The sequence below is a fragment of the Clarias gariepinus genome, chromosome 8 (genome assembly GCF_024256425.1).
Source record: "Clarias gariepinus isolate MV-2021 ecotype Netherlands chromosome 8, CGAR_prim_01v2, whole genome shotgun sequence".
In the NCBI taxonomy this organism is placed as follows: Eukaryota; Metazoa; Chordata; class Actinopteri; order Siluriformes; family Clariidae; genus Clarias; species Clarias gariepinus.
Window position 1 is genome coordinate 20,495,954 of NC_071107.1, and position 17,053 is coordinate 20,513,006.

Below are 17,053 nucleotides of genomic sequence, written 5' to 3' on the forward strand. Positions count from 1 at the left end.
GAAACAAACCACAAAGGCATAGAGAAGTGTTAATGAGATGCTCACATGCTGATACAAAAAGTGTTACTTGTTGTTCTGATTTAGGATTTGTATTAGTTGAAGAAGAGATTTACGGAAAGACCATTAGCCGACTATACTGTAGAAGCAATAACTTTGCTTTCAGCATGTAAAAGCAGTAAACAGACGGGTTTTGTGCAGAAGCTGGCGATCAGACCGTGCTTTTCCTGCTCGCTGGAGGAGCTCAAGGAAATAATTGTACTGTCGTTGGAAGAGCTCATGCCCGCAGCATTTACATCAGACCTGACAGGCTGTGACACAAATGTGTGAGGTAATTTAGGAAGCCCTAAGTAAATGGCTGCCATCTCTTCAGGGCAGGATGACAAGAGCCCTCCTATTAGCACAGTCCTTAAAATTGCCCGCCTAAAAAGCATCGGCTCTCAGCCCAGCCGAGACAGGGGGAGCTCTCTTTAAAAGTCAAGCCTGCTTTTGAAAGGCACGTTCCAGCCTGGCTGTCAGACAGATGCTGGGTTAGAGATGGCAGAGTAATGACTGAAGCTTTGCCTAATGGCACGGCTGCTTATCAAAGCTCTCTCTGGCCTGCTCCTCAGACATGTGTAATGAGGGAATGATGAAGGAACCAGAGTAAAACCTAGAGTGATAGAGAAATATTGTATGCCTTACACAGCGTTCCCTGCGATTACTGCCAGGCTCTGATGCTGTAGATCCAAAGCTTACTTCCGTTATTTCGTCTATGTTTTGTAATGTTGTGAATGAATTAGTTTAGAGTGGATTTTTTGTTTCCAAATTATTATCCGATTAATTACTTATTACTGTGACAGATAATGTTGTTTTGCCTCTGTATACAAGTATGTTATGAAATAAAATAAACCCTAAACATAGGGCTAAACATCATTGATTTTTAATGTATAGTTCAATTCAGCTTTTGAAGGAAGCAAAGCTCATATATAATTGTTATATTTATGAGTAAATTATAAAACTGGACTGTTTTTTTTTTTTTAAAGCAAGTTCAATCAAGTATCAATTTCTCTGCTTTACAGATTGAAGAGGACACATGGCAGAAATATTATTTGGAGGGGGTGGCCAATGAGATGTACACTGAGTACCTGTCCAGTGCCTTTGTGGGCCTTTCTTTTCCTACAGTTTGTGAGTAAGTAAGCTGGATCCATATGTCAGGATTTGGATCATATATTAGACTTATGTTTAATTAATACCCTCTCCAGAAATATACTGTACTTACACAGTGTTGTGTAGATACTCTACTCTAAATGTTATTCATGCTGTTCTTTGCCTACACTGTCGTACTTGAAAAAATGAATTACAGTATAGTAGCTTATGTGCTATATAAATGTTAGACAATGGTAATGTGATGCATGTAAGCCTTTAGTACTGTTTATGGACCTGCTTTTAACACAAAACACTTACCATTTTTTTTTTTCCCCTTTTTGTTTTAGGCTGTGCTATGTGAAGCTCAAGTTGCTGTTGATTGCTATTGAATACAAGTCAGAGCAGAGGGAAAGCAGGTTTGTCCCTCTTTGGTCTTCCTGATTCACTACACATTCATGACCAAAGAGGGGCAAAGCATTTGGGTCCCTCATTGGTTTATTCAAGAGTTCCACTATATCAGATTCCCCTTACTCCACCACCCCATTTCACAGCAGTCTAATTAATACAGACTCTTATCAAGGTTATATAAAAGATCCATACTTATTTAACCTGATTAGTAATTAAACTAGACCGAAAGCTGCCTTACTATAGCAATACGAGCGCACAGCAGTTTAGATCCTTGCAGGTCATTGCCCCTCCTAGGCAGACTGTATGTACGAGTCAGTGTGACACAATGGAGCCATAACATCTGCTCAAACTCACTGTGATCTATTGATGAAGGCTTTACTCTTAGAGTAAAAGGCCTCCCATCAATAACACTCCTGTTGCATTCTGTTAACTGAACCATTAGAACTAATAACATGAAGTACTCTGTCTCAGTAACCTCAACTTGCCGATTCCCACCACCCCTCCCGCATTCACGATTTGTCGTCAGATGTTTCTGTATAACTTACTAATACATTTTTCGTGTATTTCACAATAACTAATGAGTGTGGCAGTCAACTGGCCTGACCAAAAAAAGCACAGACCGTAACATTCAGCATTCAGCAAATGCACTTCCGTTTTGGCCTTTGGTTGTTAAATAGTATATCAGTATATAAATAGTATAGTATTTAATTACAAAATATATACTGTAGAGGGCACAATGTAGTGTATCGTCATGCTGTTCAAACAGGTAATTTTTAATTCCTCTCTTGCTCTCTCTCTCTGATTGGTTTTCTTCCCTATTTACTTCGCACTATAGGTGATTATAAATAAATGTTTGATTCAATTTTTATTTAATTTGAAATTTTGCAATAGCATTTGGAAAAAATTAACTCTTACATTTTGCTCTTGCCCTCATATGATTAATGCAAGGCCAGTTGAGACACAAGTGATTTTAAACCTCACCTCCTTTTTTGAGTCCATGACATCATGTAATAAATGTGTGATTTGTAATGTTTTCTTGTTGTTTGCAGAAGCAGAAAGCGGTATGCCCTCTTCATTTTCTTACCTCTCCACACTTTAGATCCTCCATCCGTTGGGGGGAAAAAAACTTTTAAGGATATTGTACCGTCCCCTTTAAAAAAAAAAAAAAAATAGCCAAATCTCTTACTTTCTTATTGTGATCCTTGTGCTTAATGCACTAACTTCTTTGCAGGCAGAAAGAGTAGTTATCATTAGTTTCTTTGTCTGTACTGTTTACCATCTTCATGTATTCAAATTTACATTTTTGTTTTGTTTTGTTTTTGCTTTTTGTAATGTTTTTCAGCTGTGTACATCGCCGCTCGAACAAATGATCTCTGTCCTACTGTTTTTTTCTGTGCTACTTTCTCCATCAAAACAGTACTTCATGGTTTTAAAGTTCCATCTCACCTAACCGAACACAAAAGAAAAAGCACTCTTGACAAAATCAGTTGTCATTTGGAAACCTTACCATCACAAAATACAACAATAACAAGAAAAACCCCACAAGAAACATGTCTGCACATACTTAAGTTAACCTTAAAAACCGGTTGGCATAAAACCTGTATATGCCGTGCATATTCCAGTTAAACAAAGCCACTGTCAATAACAGTCATCTTTCTTTTCCTCCCATTGCCACACTAACATCAACTCATGTGTACATACCTGTGTTTGTAGAATTTAGCGTGTGTGTGTGTATGTAATAGTTTCAAATTGTCTCTTTGCTGTTTTGTTTGTAAGTAAAGATAAGAGGTGTGTGTGTGTGTGTGTGTGTGTGTGTGTGCGTGCGCATATGCGGGTATCAGCGTGTCTTGTGTGGAACTGTCTTTCATCATGTACCCCAATGCCTGTGTGTCTCTGAGTAGATGTTTATGAAGTGAGGTCACTTCCTGTCAGTTTGGTGTTCTATACAACAATCCAACTGCACAGAAGTTACTGCAACGGTTTGCATCTACGTGCCAGTTTGCCTACGTGCAGTGGCTGTACCTGCTCTTTCTCTCTCGTAGATGTGCCGATGGTTGTGACTCTCTTGGTTGCAGCATGCCTGAACACTGTCACGTGACGTGTGATGCTTGCCTTGTTTCCCATAATATGAGGTTTGATCAGACTACAGGCCTCTGTTGCCGAGTGATTGGACCACACGGAGTACACGTGAAAATCTCAGATTTGGGGAGCAACATGTGTGAATATGTTTGGTGAATGAGTCAGTTTGTTTACTTTGCCATCTTTTGAATAGCATGCAGAATGTGCTGTTAAAAAGAGGTGGGAATTTAATTATGTAAAGCTTCAACACACACACACCCAAAAAAAAAATTATTATTGGGAATTAACTAATTTCTTTTCAACCAAAACATGTGTTTTGTGTTGTTTGTAATTTTTTTTCTGTAATAAAGTTGAATGCTGCTTTATGATAGATTAAATCCCCCTCTTTCTGTCATTCCTGATAACATGGTTGTTTGTGGAGCCCAGAGGAAAGCGTTTTTTTTGTTTGCTGTATCTGATTGAACGTTCATATGTCTGTAAATGGGCTGCAGTGCTCAGCCTCTCACTTTCATCTGGGCTCTGGCCAGGCCCAATGTTTGTCCAATGTTGCAGTCACCACTCAACTCATTGATGACTTCTAACCAAAGGCAAGCATTAACAACTGTGTTGTGTCGTCCCGTCTCTGTCTAATTAACGGGGAATGATACAGTGGCTCAGTAGTGGCTCTGTCATCACTACTGAACTTCTACTAAAACCTGTCCGTAACTAATAAGTAGTGTTTGGCAAACCATAAACTTTAATGCCCTACTACTTTGGGAGGTCACAGTGAGACATTGAATGTGCTGGCTGATTTAAGTGCTATATTGAAAATACTGTTTTGAATGGCCTGCTTTATCACTCAAAGCCTGGAGGTAAAACTTTAAGTGATGTGCATGTTGATGAGTCTGATGTTGTTGTTTTTTCTTAGCTTTATAGTTAAACAGCGGCTGACTGCTGTATATGTTATTAAAGCAAATGTATTACACAACAGTCTATTAACAGCATGAAATAAATATTTGTAGCATGAGGTAAAAAAGCTAGCTTAGACATGCAGGTTCAGGGGTCATCCCTCACCCTAAGTGGCCTGGTGTATTCTAACATTCAGCTTCTTACTATCATGACAGGAAAAACCACACCTTGTATTGAACGGTTAATTTCTGATTATTGGTTTCGGTTCATCCGTCAAACTAAAACCACCCCATAAAACAAACTTTAATTCTTTTTAATGAATCTAATGCATCAATTTAATTAGGATTGACCAGTTGTGCTAGAGAGTTTTGTTTATTTGTTTTGGTTGAGAGAACAAAGTCCAAGAGCAGTAAAAATTGCAGCAATATGTTTGTGTAGAAAGGAATGGAGCTTCATTTTCCCCCCCGCAGTTCAGAGCACTTAAAAGATCATTTGTAAAGAAAAGATAAAGTGGCAGTTTAGTGTAGATGCTCTTTTGGCCTGTGAGGATTCCCTGAAGGCTGGCGGGTGTACCATTCCTCTTGATTAGAGCATTTGACTGTGATGTGTATATATACTTTTTAATTTGATTTCTGTTAACAAGCATGATTTTTTTTTTCTTTCTTATTAAACAGTATTCTGATCAACCCTGGGAATCATGTAAAGATGCAGGAGGGAACCTTGGGATTCTTTATTGCCAGTGATGCCAAAGAGGTCAAAAGGTATTCTTGTTGAACTGAACAACAGCTGTCTGTTTCTCGGTTATTGGTGTCACATGAAGTCAACTTCGTGATTCATCCATGTTCATTTGTGTGATGTTTCTCTCTCAGAGCATATTTCTACTGCAAAGCTTGTCATGACGACATCACAGATCCCAAAAGGATCAAAAAATGTGGCTGCAAGAGACGTAAGTAGTCCAGGCTGTTTCACACCCTTCTCATTTCACTGGAGTCTACACAGGATTCAGCTGTCCACATGTGAAATAATTTTGGCAGGATGAATCTGATTTTTACATTTTACAATGTTGTGTAATCCTCATCTTTACTATCTTGGGTTAATCCAAAGTGATCAGTAAATTTCCATCTGTTTTATACTTATTTTGTTACTTATTAAAATATTCTGTAAGCTTTTGGATGTACTCAATGCCTTTTAGTTGGAGGAGTTACCATACTAACAGTTAAGGAAGCACGGATCAATGTGACCTTTACACCAGAGCTAAAGTCTTTGATGGCAGAAAATAAAGGAGTAAAGAAGTGATAGAGTGTGTGCAATAGGGGGAGAGAAAAGGTGTCTATGAGTGATGACAGGAAAAGGGGAAAAAGCAGCTAGTCATCAACATGCTAATGACTGAGAAAGATGAGAAAGAGACAGAGAGAAATAGAGATGGGAAAAGGCAATGACGTGATTAGCGAGGCTGAAGAGAGAGCCTGTCAGCCTACGCTAGCATCAGTGGGAGAGATTTCGAGATAATGGCACCAGTCAGGTGGAAAAACAAAAAGGCAAAGAGCCCTGGCCACACTCGTCAGGCACGCCACAAACACACTCCTGGCCTGGGATCATTTTACTAATCATATCCACCCTGTTTATCCAGAGAGCTCGGCGCTAGTGCTACTCAACTTCGCCGGTGTCATCTCCCACTGCCTCAGCCTGGCAGGAACCCACTCTGACAGCGAGTCACTGAAGCAGAAAGGAAAGAGTCACAAGGATTTGTATTGCTGAGTGCAGACGCTCAGTCAGCTCACTGTTAAACTCTTTGTCAGTGATAACTACAGCATAGATAATTAGATGCAAACTGATTAGGCGTGTGTGTGTAAGGGCAGCTATTTTATTAGTTCTGTGTTTAAAAAGGGAGATACTGACATTATCATGACAGTAAAACTAATGCATTATTGCCCTATATAAGCACTTTAATTAGTTATAAATTAGTTAGCCAAAAGATGAACAATTCACTTACACAGTGAATGGTCAGTGCTTGAGTCTCTAAACTAAACTATTTACTTTTGGCAGCAAATAGTGGGCTTCAAAAGTAACACCCTGGATTTAATTTTCAGTAACTTTAAAACAGCGATCCATGTTCTGATAAAGGTTACTGGAGCCTTTGCTGAAAAATCAGGCACTTGAGTCTAACCAAAGCTTTTTTTTTTGTTTCGTTTTCCCCCCCCTTCTCCTTTGTCATGTACCAGAATTGGATTTTCTGCTGTAACTTTCAGGTCTGATTGAAACAAGCAGATTTGCCAAATGCTCCACTGAAAAAGATATGACCTTTGCTTTGCTGTAATGGACGTTTATGCTATTTAATTTGTTTACTCTCTTCATGTCCATTGACACACTTTCTGATGTATTTCCTTCCTTGCTGCCATGGAATGTGCCTCTTTAATTAACCCTTCACTGGTAGTGATATATTGTGAGTAAAAGTGGGCTCCCTGTGGCACAGAGTGCAGTCTAACTGTCTTTCTCTCTGTTAATAGTATTTATCTATATATATCTCTATATATATGTTGCATGTACCAGTCTAGCTGCTGCATCCTCCCCACACCTCCCATCTCTACACTGTCCTCAGGTTGAATAGTTCTACAGCATAGTACGGATCAGAGATCCAAAATGGCCTCTGTCTGCACTTTCTTCACCCCAACTTCCCACCCTCGGTTTCTCCAGATGACCATTGTCTTCCTCAGTGAGAGGGTCGAGAACACCCACGATGCAATGGCAATTCCAATATCCAAGACTGTGTTTATTTAAAATTAATATTTTAGATGCTCACTTTTAATCAATTCCAAGTGTCTTACTTCGACAAGAAACCTAAACAGACCCCAAAAGCTGTGCAGACTGAGATTTTCAACACTAGACATCAAAGAGGAGGGGGAAGTTCACCGCTGTCCATCCCCTGCCTGTCAGAGGCAATTTCGCAAATTGCTATATTTTTAGAAAGTGGAAAGTGTCCTGTGGGAAGTTCTTCACATTGTCTCAGAATTTAAACAATCTGGTTTCCTTTTGGTTCTCCTCTTCCCTGGCCCCTGCTGCCCAGGCCATGTACACAGCACTCATTTCTATTCTCAGAATTGAAATGATCCAGCTCTGCATTTCAATTCTCTGTAGTACTTGGGCCCTTTTTTACTCACTGCCAATGATCAGCATACCTGTCAGTATCAAAGTCATTGTGGTAGGATTGACCAGCTGCTGTACAGTAAGTGGCCAATAGATGGCGGAATAGTTCTGTAGATGAGATTGGAGTAGACGTGTGCTGAGCACTGAGGTCCTCACAGTCCTTGTTTAGCAAGAATGCTGTCAGCAGAAGGTTTTATTTGGTTGTCACGTGGCTTTCTGAAAATAAGCATCTCAGTCTAATTTTTATTTTTTTAATTATAATTGTTACGTTTCTCATTTTATTCTGTTACATTATTTCCACAGACAGTTAGTTTTTCTTAAAGGGAACGGCTTTATCACGATTGGTCTGGTATTATTACGGGATTAACACCGGTATCACTGGTTCTGTTCCGCACCCCTTATTTACTGTATGTCTGTTATTGTTATGCTGTATTATAGGTGTCTCCTGCTGTATTAAATGAAGCGTGCATACAAGTGCCAGCAGCATTCTTGCTAAATGTGGTGATTCTTTTCGTGGGGCTTCAGTTAGGATTTGTGTGTAGCTGCGTTAAGTCCCTCATATCATCATGTTGTCTTGTGTCCCTCCCTCCATGTCTGTATGACTAACATATCCACATGACTTATGGTTGGATGAATGTCAGCCCCAGATCTCTGAGGTGACAGATTTCAGCATGACATTGACGTCTCAGACTCACTGCTGCACATCAAGGCACCACTTCAAACTGTTTCCGTCGTGCAAACAGTTGACTTGCCTCCACTCCAGCGCTGAGACTGCACTCACTTCTCTGCATGCTTATGATCCCTAATTTGAGCCGTTATGCATGGTCCTTACGGGAATAACAGTCCCTGAGGTTGTGGCCACAATTTTTAAAGGCCCAGTAATGTACCCTATTCTCTTGCTGGCATGTTACTGGAATTGACCTATTAATGTAGACTAATGTCGTCAGACAGAAGTAAAAAAAAGCAGGAATTTCCCTGCAGATTGCGAGTTCGTTTCAGGGTGCCAGACTTTATAATGTTCTATTAACACAATGGCACCGGGAGAATGAGTACCAGGGACTGTTTTTTTTTTTTTTTTTTTTCCATTTTAAATTTTTTATTTTATTTAGCTAGGATCAAAACAGTCAAAAACTTTATAGCCTCTCACCACCACTTCCCCAAGAGAGAGACACACACACACTGTACATACTGTACATGCACACATACTAATTATCACAGAAATATTTTTATATGCAGTATTTTTAGGTAATGCAGAAACTTCACTTTACAAGTGTACAGTGCAACATCTAATAATATACATACATACACACACATCTCTGGTATTGGTGCAGAGGGGGTAGTGGTGTAATGAGTTGGCATAGGATTCAGGAAAAGAGCCTGCTGGCCTATACAAGGCCCTGCTGCTGCATGATGCGATACAGGTACGTGATCCTCTTCTTAAGTCATAGAGGATGCAGGTTATGAACTGAGTTTTGCTGCTAAGGGCATTCACTCATCCCTCTCTTCCTGATTGCCTTCTGCCCCTATCCCCTGATCTTACTGTCATATTTGACCATTTGACCCTCTATGACATGATCAGCCTTAGGGCACAGCTTGACCCTGGTGAGATGGCTGTTACCTGCCAAACAGATTGCGAGACCTCTATTGGAAATAATGACCAAACTAAATTAACAGAATTATTAACAGAAGTAAATTTGGTCTTTTCAGTATTTTTGCAATAAATAAATGAAGCACACTTGTGTGCTGTAGTTACATTGAAGTGGTTAGACTGGTGTCATCTCCCAGTCCTGGGTCAAGCCTGTGAAAGCTTGCTGCTAAGGCTTTGCACTTTCTGTTCCTTAAAAAAAAAAAAAAAAAATTAAAAAAGCCTTCAGACATCCCTGGTTTATGAACTCTTTTTTTCCTTGCCATTAACCTGCTGCTTCTCCTCTCCTCTCATCCAACACATGACTGTAGCCAAGATGTCCGTCTACAAGCGAATGAAACTGGCATGTTGTTTTGATTGCGGGCGCTCTGAGCGCGACTGCTCGTGCATGGCAGGCAGTGTACATAGTAACATGGACAGCCTTCAGAGGGCCTTCCCACTTTCTTCTGTCTCTGTTCATGATTGCTCAACCAGTTTACGTGCCTGTAAGTTCGATCGCCAACCACACGTTCTTTCATGTTCGTGACCTGTGTACGTGTCTGTGATGTATTCCATGTCTTGTGCTTTTCTTTCTTCCTTTCTTTTGTTTCTATTTCTTTAACCTTCGTTCTGTGCCCTAATTGTTTCCCTCTCCGTGGCTTTTTTGAGTGTTTTTTCGCTAAGTCTAGTGCTTCATCGATGGGTATGATTTTCTGTACCGTGGTCGAGTAGTAGTGGTAGTGTTGTGGCTTTTCTGTGATAGTGTTGCTGCAGTAGGTGGTACTGTAGGCGTAATGTCGCATGCTGTGTTAGTGGAGCAGTTGTGCTGTGCCGTGCTGGTGCCTTCACAGTCACTGTTTGGTGTTGAGAACTACCAATTAGGTTAATGTTTATCTGTTCAATGAAAGTTTTATGTTGCTAAAGAAGCTTTTGTTGTGTGTGTCTGTATGCTGATGTGTCACTTTTTCTTTTAATGTATAATGACACAATAATTTTTCAGGTTTGGGCAAAATATTGTCATATTAACTTTTTCCTAACTCCAGCACTCGGGGGTTAGCTGAAAATATTAATGTCATGTTTTTTAGATATAAATGTGTACAAATGTGACATATATGTACCATTCAGAAGATACAAGCAATGTATGGTAAAGTCTGATAAACTGAACAATATTATTGGCTGACAGATCTTTCAGTTTAATTAATATTTTCAACATTTTAACACTAATATGGGACACACAGAGAAAAGTTTTTGATTATTGAATTGTTATATGCTGTACATTTTCTGTGTTACATGGTGTATTTCTTTACAAGTATTCTTTGCTGAAAGTTCAATAAATGTTCAAGAGTTGAAAAGTAAGTACACATTTGAAATCTTGTACCCAATGTGGCTCTTGAACATTGTTTTTACACAAGACGAATGAGAAAATATTTTCTTCCTAGAGAATTTGCTTTTAATGAGTGAGCAAAGTGGATCTGATCCTCACCCCTCTCAATGTTTTTTTTCCTTAGCTACAGTAGCAACCAAGGGGAAAGAAAAAGTCAATGTCCTTTATTTAATGCCTTGTATACCACTGTGGGACTGTCCGGCTCAATGTGAAAGTTAAAAGGAGATCCCCTGGCAGAAACTCAATTGAGATAGTGGTGATTCAGGCTGTAGGAGTCCGAATGACTGACGCAGTTAGCTGTGCAGAACACAGTGCTGTGGAGAGGCCTTTCTTATTAAGTCAGAGCAGATGTGAAATACTAAAGTATCTGTCAATTAGAGCCCCACAGTAGCATGGCCTGCTTATCAAAGCAGGGGTCAGTTCAGACGATCGTGTTTCCTCTGAGCTGCTCTCTGACTGCTCTCCACATCCTGCTAGATTAGTGTCAAGCATGCTATGACGACTTTGGCTTTGTGTTTTAATGTTTTTATTCCGGGTCATATCCCTGGATACCAATTACGAGCCATTACATTGTTACTGATCTTTCCTTTTCCCATCATTACCTTGTTGAGATTCAGGAACTTCTTTTGCTGTTCTTTTTTTTTTTATTATTGTTCTTGTTCATTTAGGCTTCAGAGTTAAGCTGACAGTTTCTTGAGCAAAGGATTTGTTTTGCTTTGTCTCATTGCTTTTGTGTTTGAACTATCACAGCATTTCTATGATGAATTAATTCTAAGCTGCAGCCTGACTGATTTTACTATGTTGAATAATTGATTTCTTTTGGACGTCATCTTGTATGCACTTACATGGTATGAGGTTTTTTTTTTTTTGATAATAGTCTGTGCGTAGAATCCCTCTACAGTTATATGCAGTTGAATTATCAGTATTGTCAGGCTCCTGCCTGCTCGTCTGGTTTAATTCAGTGGGCTGCGATTGAGATGAAGAATAGCATTTGGTAAAGTGAGAATTGTATGCTCCAACCTTTTTGCACCCCATGGGTCAGAAACCATACATCACAGCGTGCCTGCACTAAGCACGGCATTGTAGAGTTATACCTCCACTTTATATGTGTGCAGTTATTGCTGAAATAAATACAGCTCCCTTGGACCCAGTAATTCAGTGGAATGTGTGAAATGCATGGGTGTAAAGGCACTAAAGGCACGTTGTCTTAGAAAAGTAGTGTTCTATGAACAGATCCTCCTCCACACCTCTTTGCATTGATTCGTGCATGCAAACGTCTGGATGCTAATGGTTTTCTATGTCAGAGCCAGACAAAGAACTATTAGTATGAAAATGAGATGCATGAGTGGTAGACAACTGCGTCTCTTTTGCTGTTAGCTGCAGCCGAAGCTCAAAGAGCACTTGACAAGGAGCCAGGAGTAGTGTAGCCGTCATTACAGCTGTGGAGCTCGGCACACCATTAAGAAGTGTTTGATACGACAGAATAGCGCGAGCGGCAGGAGGCATGCTCACACTGCCAATGACTTAGCTGCCTCTGCTGTAAGTTACAGTGACAATTAGAGTCCCTATGCTCTACCTGCCGAGACTTATCCTCTCATTACACAAGATTTAAAGAGTCTAAAAGGTGCCCATTGTCTCAGATGGCATTCTTTCCTGCTTTGGACATAACTGTTTCAGCGGAATTGCGGCCACGGCTGTTTTACAAACAACCACAGCAAGTCTTATGGATAAAGACAGGAGAGAGAGGTCAGGGATCGCTTTTGCTTTTGGGGCATATGTTTGTCCCCCCTCCTGCTGGCTCTGCTTGAAGAGGACGCAGTGAGCTGGCAAGGGTGGGCAGAGGCAATCTGAAGAACAAACCCTGTCTGCTCCTTGCAGGGCACACCTCACTAAAGATGGTCCTTATTCAGCCTGACATGGAAATTATGTTTGCATTTTCATTTTCCCAGTGCCCCTGGTGCATCAGCAAACTCATTGTGACAGTTCCTTCCCACCAGGCAGAAACAAGGCCAGCCGCCTGGGACAGATGCTGGCCAGAGAGGCCGCTCACTCACCCTACTTTCCAGATAGCAAGCGACAGATGCCAGGGTGGGCATGCTGCCCCTGCTCGATCACTCGTATCGCAGTCCTACACTCTGACCTTTTAAGGCGTCAGCTATAGCTCTTGTAAAGGAACAAGCCCAGCATACTCAGCGAAGAACAGCAGGGCAGGAAACAGTAAAGGGCAGTGAGAACTGCTTGGTCCTGAGTGCATCTCATCGTTTCTACCTGCATTAAAGCTCATTGAATCTTATTAATCTTAATTGGCACTGTCTCACAAGGTTTGCATGTGTAACCCACAAAAATGTGCAAGCCGATTTGTTCTTTACTACTTAAAAGACCCACAGAATTTATTTTGCTAATTGTTTTGTAAGGCATGGAAGAATTTTGGGAAGAGAAATTGTGTGCAAGGATTATCATAAAATGGCAGCTTCTAAAATTGCAAAAGCAACCAGCTGTATTGCTTGAACATGTGGACTGATTAGGTTTATTTAAAAAAATTATAATAATAATTATGACTTATTACCTGGGATTTTTTTTTTCATATTTAAATCAAAGCACATTTGCACCACCAATGTCAATACAATTGCTTTAAAAAAAAAAAAAAAAAAATTTACACACACACATAGCTTAAGAAAACATCACACTTTTTTCTGTTTATAAACTGTTATATTTTTTAGTTCAGTTTTATTCAGTTTTCTGTTTGTGTTTTTCTGCCTTGAATTAATGTTATTCCTGACAGATATAACATTGTTCAACACTGCCAGTCAAAAGTTTGGATGCACCTTCTAATAGCATGGTTGTTCGTGATTTTTATTTGTTTCTAGATTATAAAACAATACTGAAGGCATCCAAAATATGCAAAAATCTCCTTTGAACAGTTAATATTGAGATGTGTCAGCTACTTACACTCTGTAACGCCTTTATAACGGCTCTAATCTGAGATGCTGTTAATTGGGGATTTTAAATGAACTTCCCCTCTGCAGCAGAGGTAAGTTTTGGTCTTGCTTTCCTGGGATGGTTTTATTATGGTACTAGATAGGTTTTGCAAATGCACTTAACAATACTGTTCTAGCAAGAACTGTTTCAGACCAGCTGGCATTCATGTCTTAAAATAACAACTGACTGTTGTTGTTGTTAATTACCTAATTTGAAATTGTCAGTATTGTTCTGCAATGTGGAAAATAAATACAAACCTGTGTCCAAACTTTTAAATGTATATGATGGTTGTTCAAGTCAAACCAGGACTTCTTATTTTGCAGAGTAACAGAACACGGTTATAAAAGTAAAATTTATCTTTAAGCCCTCATCCCAGCATTTCAGTACTATTTAAATACCACCAAGTGTAAAAGTTCTCAGTAGACCAGAGCCATGATTTTGCTGTCTGCTTCATGGCATCATCATTGCTGAAATGCTGGCCCCCCAAGAACTCCTTTAATAACTCCCTCCATTAATGAAGAAAATGGCCTGGTCCCCGATCACGGCAGACCGATCATGGCTGCGGCGTACTAAGAAACCTTTCCAAGCACTAATGAAACTCTGGAATGCGTTTGCCTTAAAATAGCAGAGGATTAAATAGACAAATTAAAGTAGTTTTTACTCTTATAACTGTGTTCTGGTAATCTTAAGTCTAGGTTTGGCTTGAACATCCCATATATAATTAATTTGATTTTTTTTTCAATTTATTTAAGCTGTTTACCACAGTATATTGTACTTAAAAATATTTAATGAATATGAAATCAAATTGGGAAAATTACATCACTTTTTATACGTGCCCCTGCCAATTTTATAAGGAACGGAAAAAAAACCCCACTTAACCAGAAATTAAATTTCATTTATACATTCATTATCTATACCACTAGAAACGCTATAGCAGTGTAGGATCTGGTCAAAGCGAGGGGCCTTTACTGGGAACTTGGGGCACATGGCAGGGTACATTGCAGACAATATTCACACACTCAGTAATACACTGTTGGCAATATGTAAATGCCAGTCTGCCTAAACTGTGTGTTTTTGTACTAAGGGAAAAAAACGATAGGTACAAACACAACAAACACAGGGAGAGCATATAACACACACGCACGCACGCACGCACGCACGCACGCACACACACACAGACTGGAGGCGAGAGTCAAACCCCCAACCCCAAAGGTGCGAGGCGACAGTGCTCTAAGCCATCTTGCTGCCTATAATTTAATTTGTCAGATTAAATTTTTAAATGAATGACTGTCTGAATATTATTGAAGTCATATTAATCAAGTCTGCATACCTGAGACATCAGCAGATGCGGGGTTTCTTCCCTAGTGTCTTTAGCAAGTAAAATTCATACTGAGTTGGATTTGAGTCAGCTGCTTGAAATGACTATTGCAAAACATTCTGCCTCTTTGCCTTAAAAAATGCTTTCATTTGCTTTCAAAGGATGCCTCTAGTCATTGTCCATCTGCACAGTGAAGTACTGTCCAATGCTCTGAATCTGAGCAGATAATATACTGTAGCACCATACACTTCCTCCTCCGTCACATCATTAATAAATACGAGGGAAGCAGTTCCACTGGCAGCTATATAAATACCCGTGCCATTAGATGAGGTGGTACACTTTAGATCATAAACTGTTCTTTTCTTTTCCAATAGTTTTCTCTTACCATTATTCTAGCACATGTTTATACAAGATGTGTATACTCGAACTTCATTTACAGTACTGTGCAAAAGTCTTAAGCACCATCTCATTTATTTATTTTTGTTAAAAAAATGTTTATACATACTTTATAACTTCCCTAACCGCAAGTCCACCCCCCCCACCCCCCAGCAAAAAAAAAAAAAAAAATCTTAGAGGAAAATACCTGTAGGCCAGAAAAGAAAGCAGCATATTAGTAAAATACCACTTTTCAGACAAAAAAGCCCCAAAACAAAAAACAAGAGCATACTTTTGGGTATTGCATGCATGAAAAACTAAGCAGGTGTGGCAAAGATCTCAGAAGGACTGTGGCTGGTTTTTGCAGGATGTTCAGTTATAAAGTTAGGCAGCTAATTTTCTTACAAAACTGCACAATTTGTACCTGAGACTATTGTGTGTAATATACTGGTGTATATAGCTTAAATAACTCTAACTTTGTCAATGTCTAAATATTTATGGGCTTGACTTGTGTGTGTGACTCCAGTGACTGAACACAAATAGCACGTACAAAACCCCATTTGTCCATTGTCTCTTCCTACTACAAAGGCCAGTGTGCCCATAAAGCACAAAACGTTTACTTGATCAGAAAGTCCTTCTTATTCACCTGCTTTTAATAATTGTTATATGGGAACATTTGAAGATTTTTTGCCCCCATTTCCACCGACTGTGCTTATATGTACCTAATTTTTACTGTATAATGCTATAACAGCCATTAAAACAGTCTGTAAGATTAGGTAAGACTAAGTATGTCAGTAATGGTTAGCAGGGTGTGGTGTGTGTCAAGGTTCATTTTTTGTCAGCTTGGGTTAGAAACTAAGGCCGGCCTGCTTGGTTTTCATCTGGTCTTTTTTCATTATCTTATTTTGGGGTTTTTTCTCCTCATTCCCGTTGTGGGTGTCAACCTCATTTAAATCTGTTGAATTTGGTTTAACCTCTGAATCACCATGTAGTCAGTATGAACCATGCCTCTTTACTGCTTTTTATTTTTATTCTCTCTCTTTTTTACCCTCCCTCTATCTGTCCTTTCTCATAATCTTTTATTTGTATCTATACTTTTTTCAGCCAAATATAAGTATTACGGATATGTTACATCACGTAAGTTTTCTCCAGTTTTTCACATTCAGCCTCTGTTACACTCATCCATCTCACATAATTTAACCTGGCTAACCTGCTTTTGTGCTCTTGTATTTGCCCCCACCCCATCCCCCAATTACCGCACTCCAAATCTGCTTTCTTAGAGCTCTGTAGATGTAGGTAGGGGCCTGTAATGCGCTCAGAAATATTGTGTTGTTAAAGAAAAATGATGCGGAATAAGTGGAAACTCGGGTACTACATTGCTCGCCCTGTAAGAGAGTATGTAGGAGCTACTAATACAATGCACATAATTAGCACATACACTACAGGCCAAACGTAAGCAAGCAACCTGTGATTTTCAATGTCTGAAACTTGAAAAAATAAAATTAAAAAAAGTCTTGGTGGTCTGGCCCCCACAGTCAGTGTCTCACTAATCAAGTTCTGGGATAAGCTTGACCTTTCACTGAACAAAGCACGTTGCTAAAACAACATAGAACTTTAAACGCACATACAAGGGCCTGGAATACTATAGCAGGAACAGATCTTCTCTAACATAACCTGTGCCAGTTTAAAGTTTAAGCAGAAACAAATGAAGAGCCAAGGTGCATTAATA

General features: G+C 39.5%; 1 protein-coding gene across 13 annotated transcripts in view; it reads left to right on the forward strand.

Moving 5' to 3' along the window:
- kcnma1a (potassium large conductance calcium-activated channel, subfamily M, alpha member 1a) overlaps window positions 1-17,053 on the forward strand; it is a 166,486-nt gene that overhangs the window by 120,033 nt on the left and 29,400 nt on the right. For 10 of the 13 annotated variants that reach the window (XM_053501574.1, XM_053501577.1, XM_053501575.1 and 7 more), the window contains exons 15-18: window positions 1,059-1,168; window positions 1,473-1,541; window positions 5,175-5,261; window positions 5,370-5,446. In XM_053501574.1, coding sequence (XP_053357549.1) covers window positions 1,059-1,168; window positions 1,473-1,541; window positions 5,175-5,261; window positions 5,370-5,446 — 343 coding nt within the window. Of the gene's footprint in view, window positions 1-1,058; window positions 1,169-1,472; window positions 1,542-5,174; window positions 5,262-5,369; window positions 5,447-9,600; window positions 9,775-16,428; window positions 16,462-17,053 lie in introns of all 13 variants that reach the window. The other 3 variants (XM_053501585.1, XM_053501586.1, XM_053501584.1) reach the window with 2 other exon arrangements.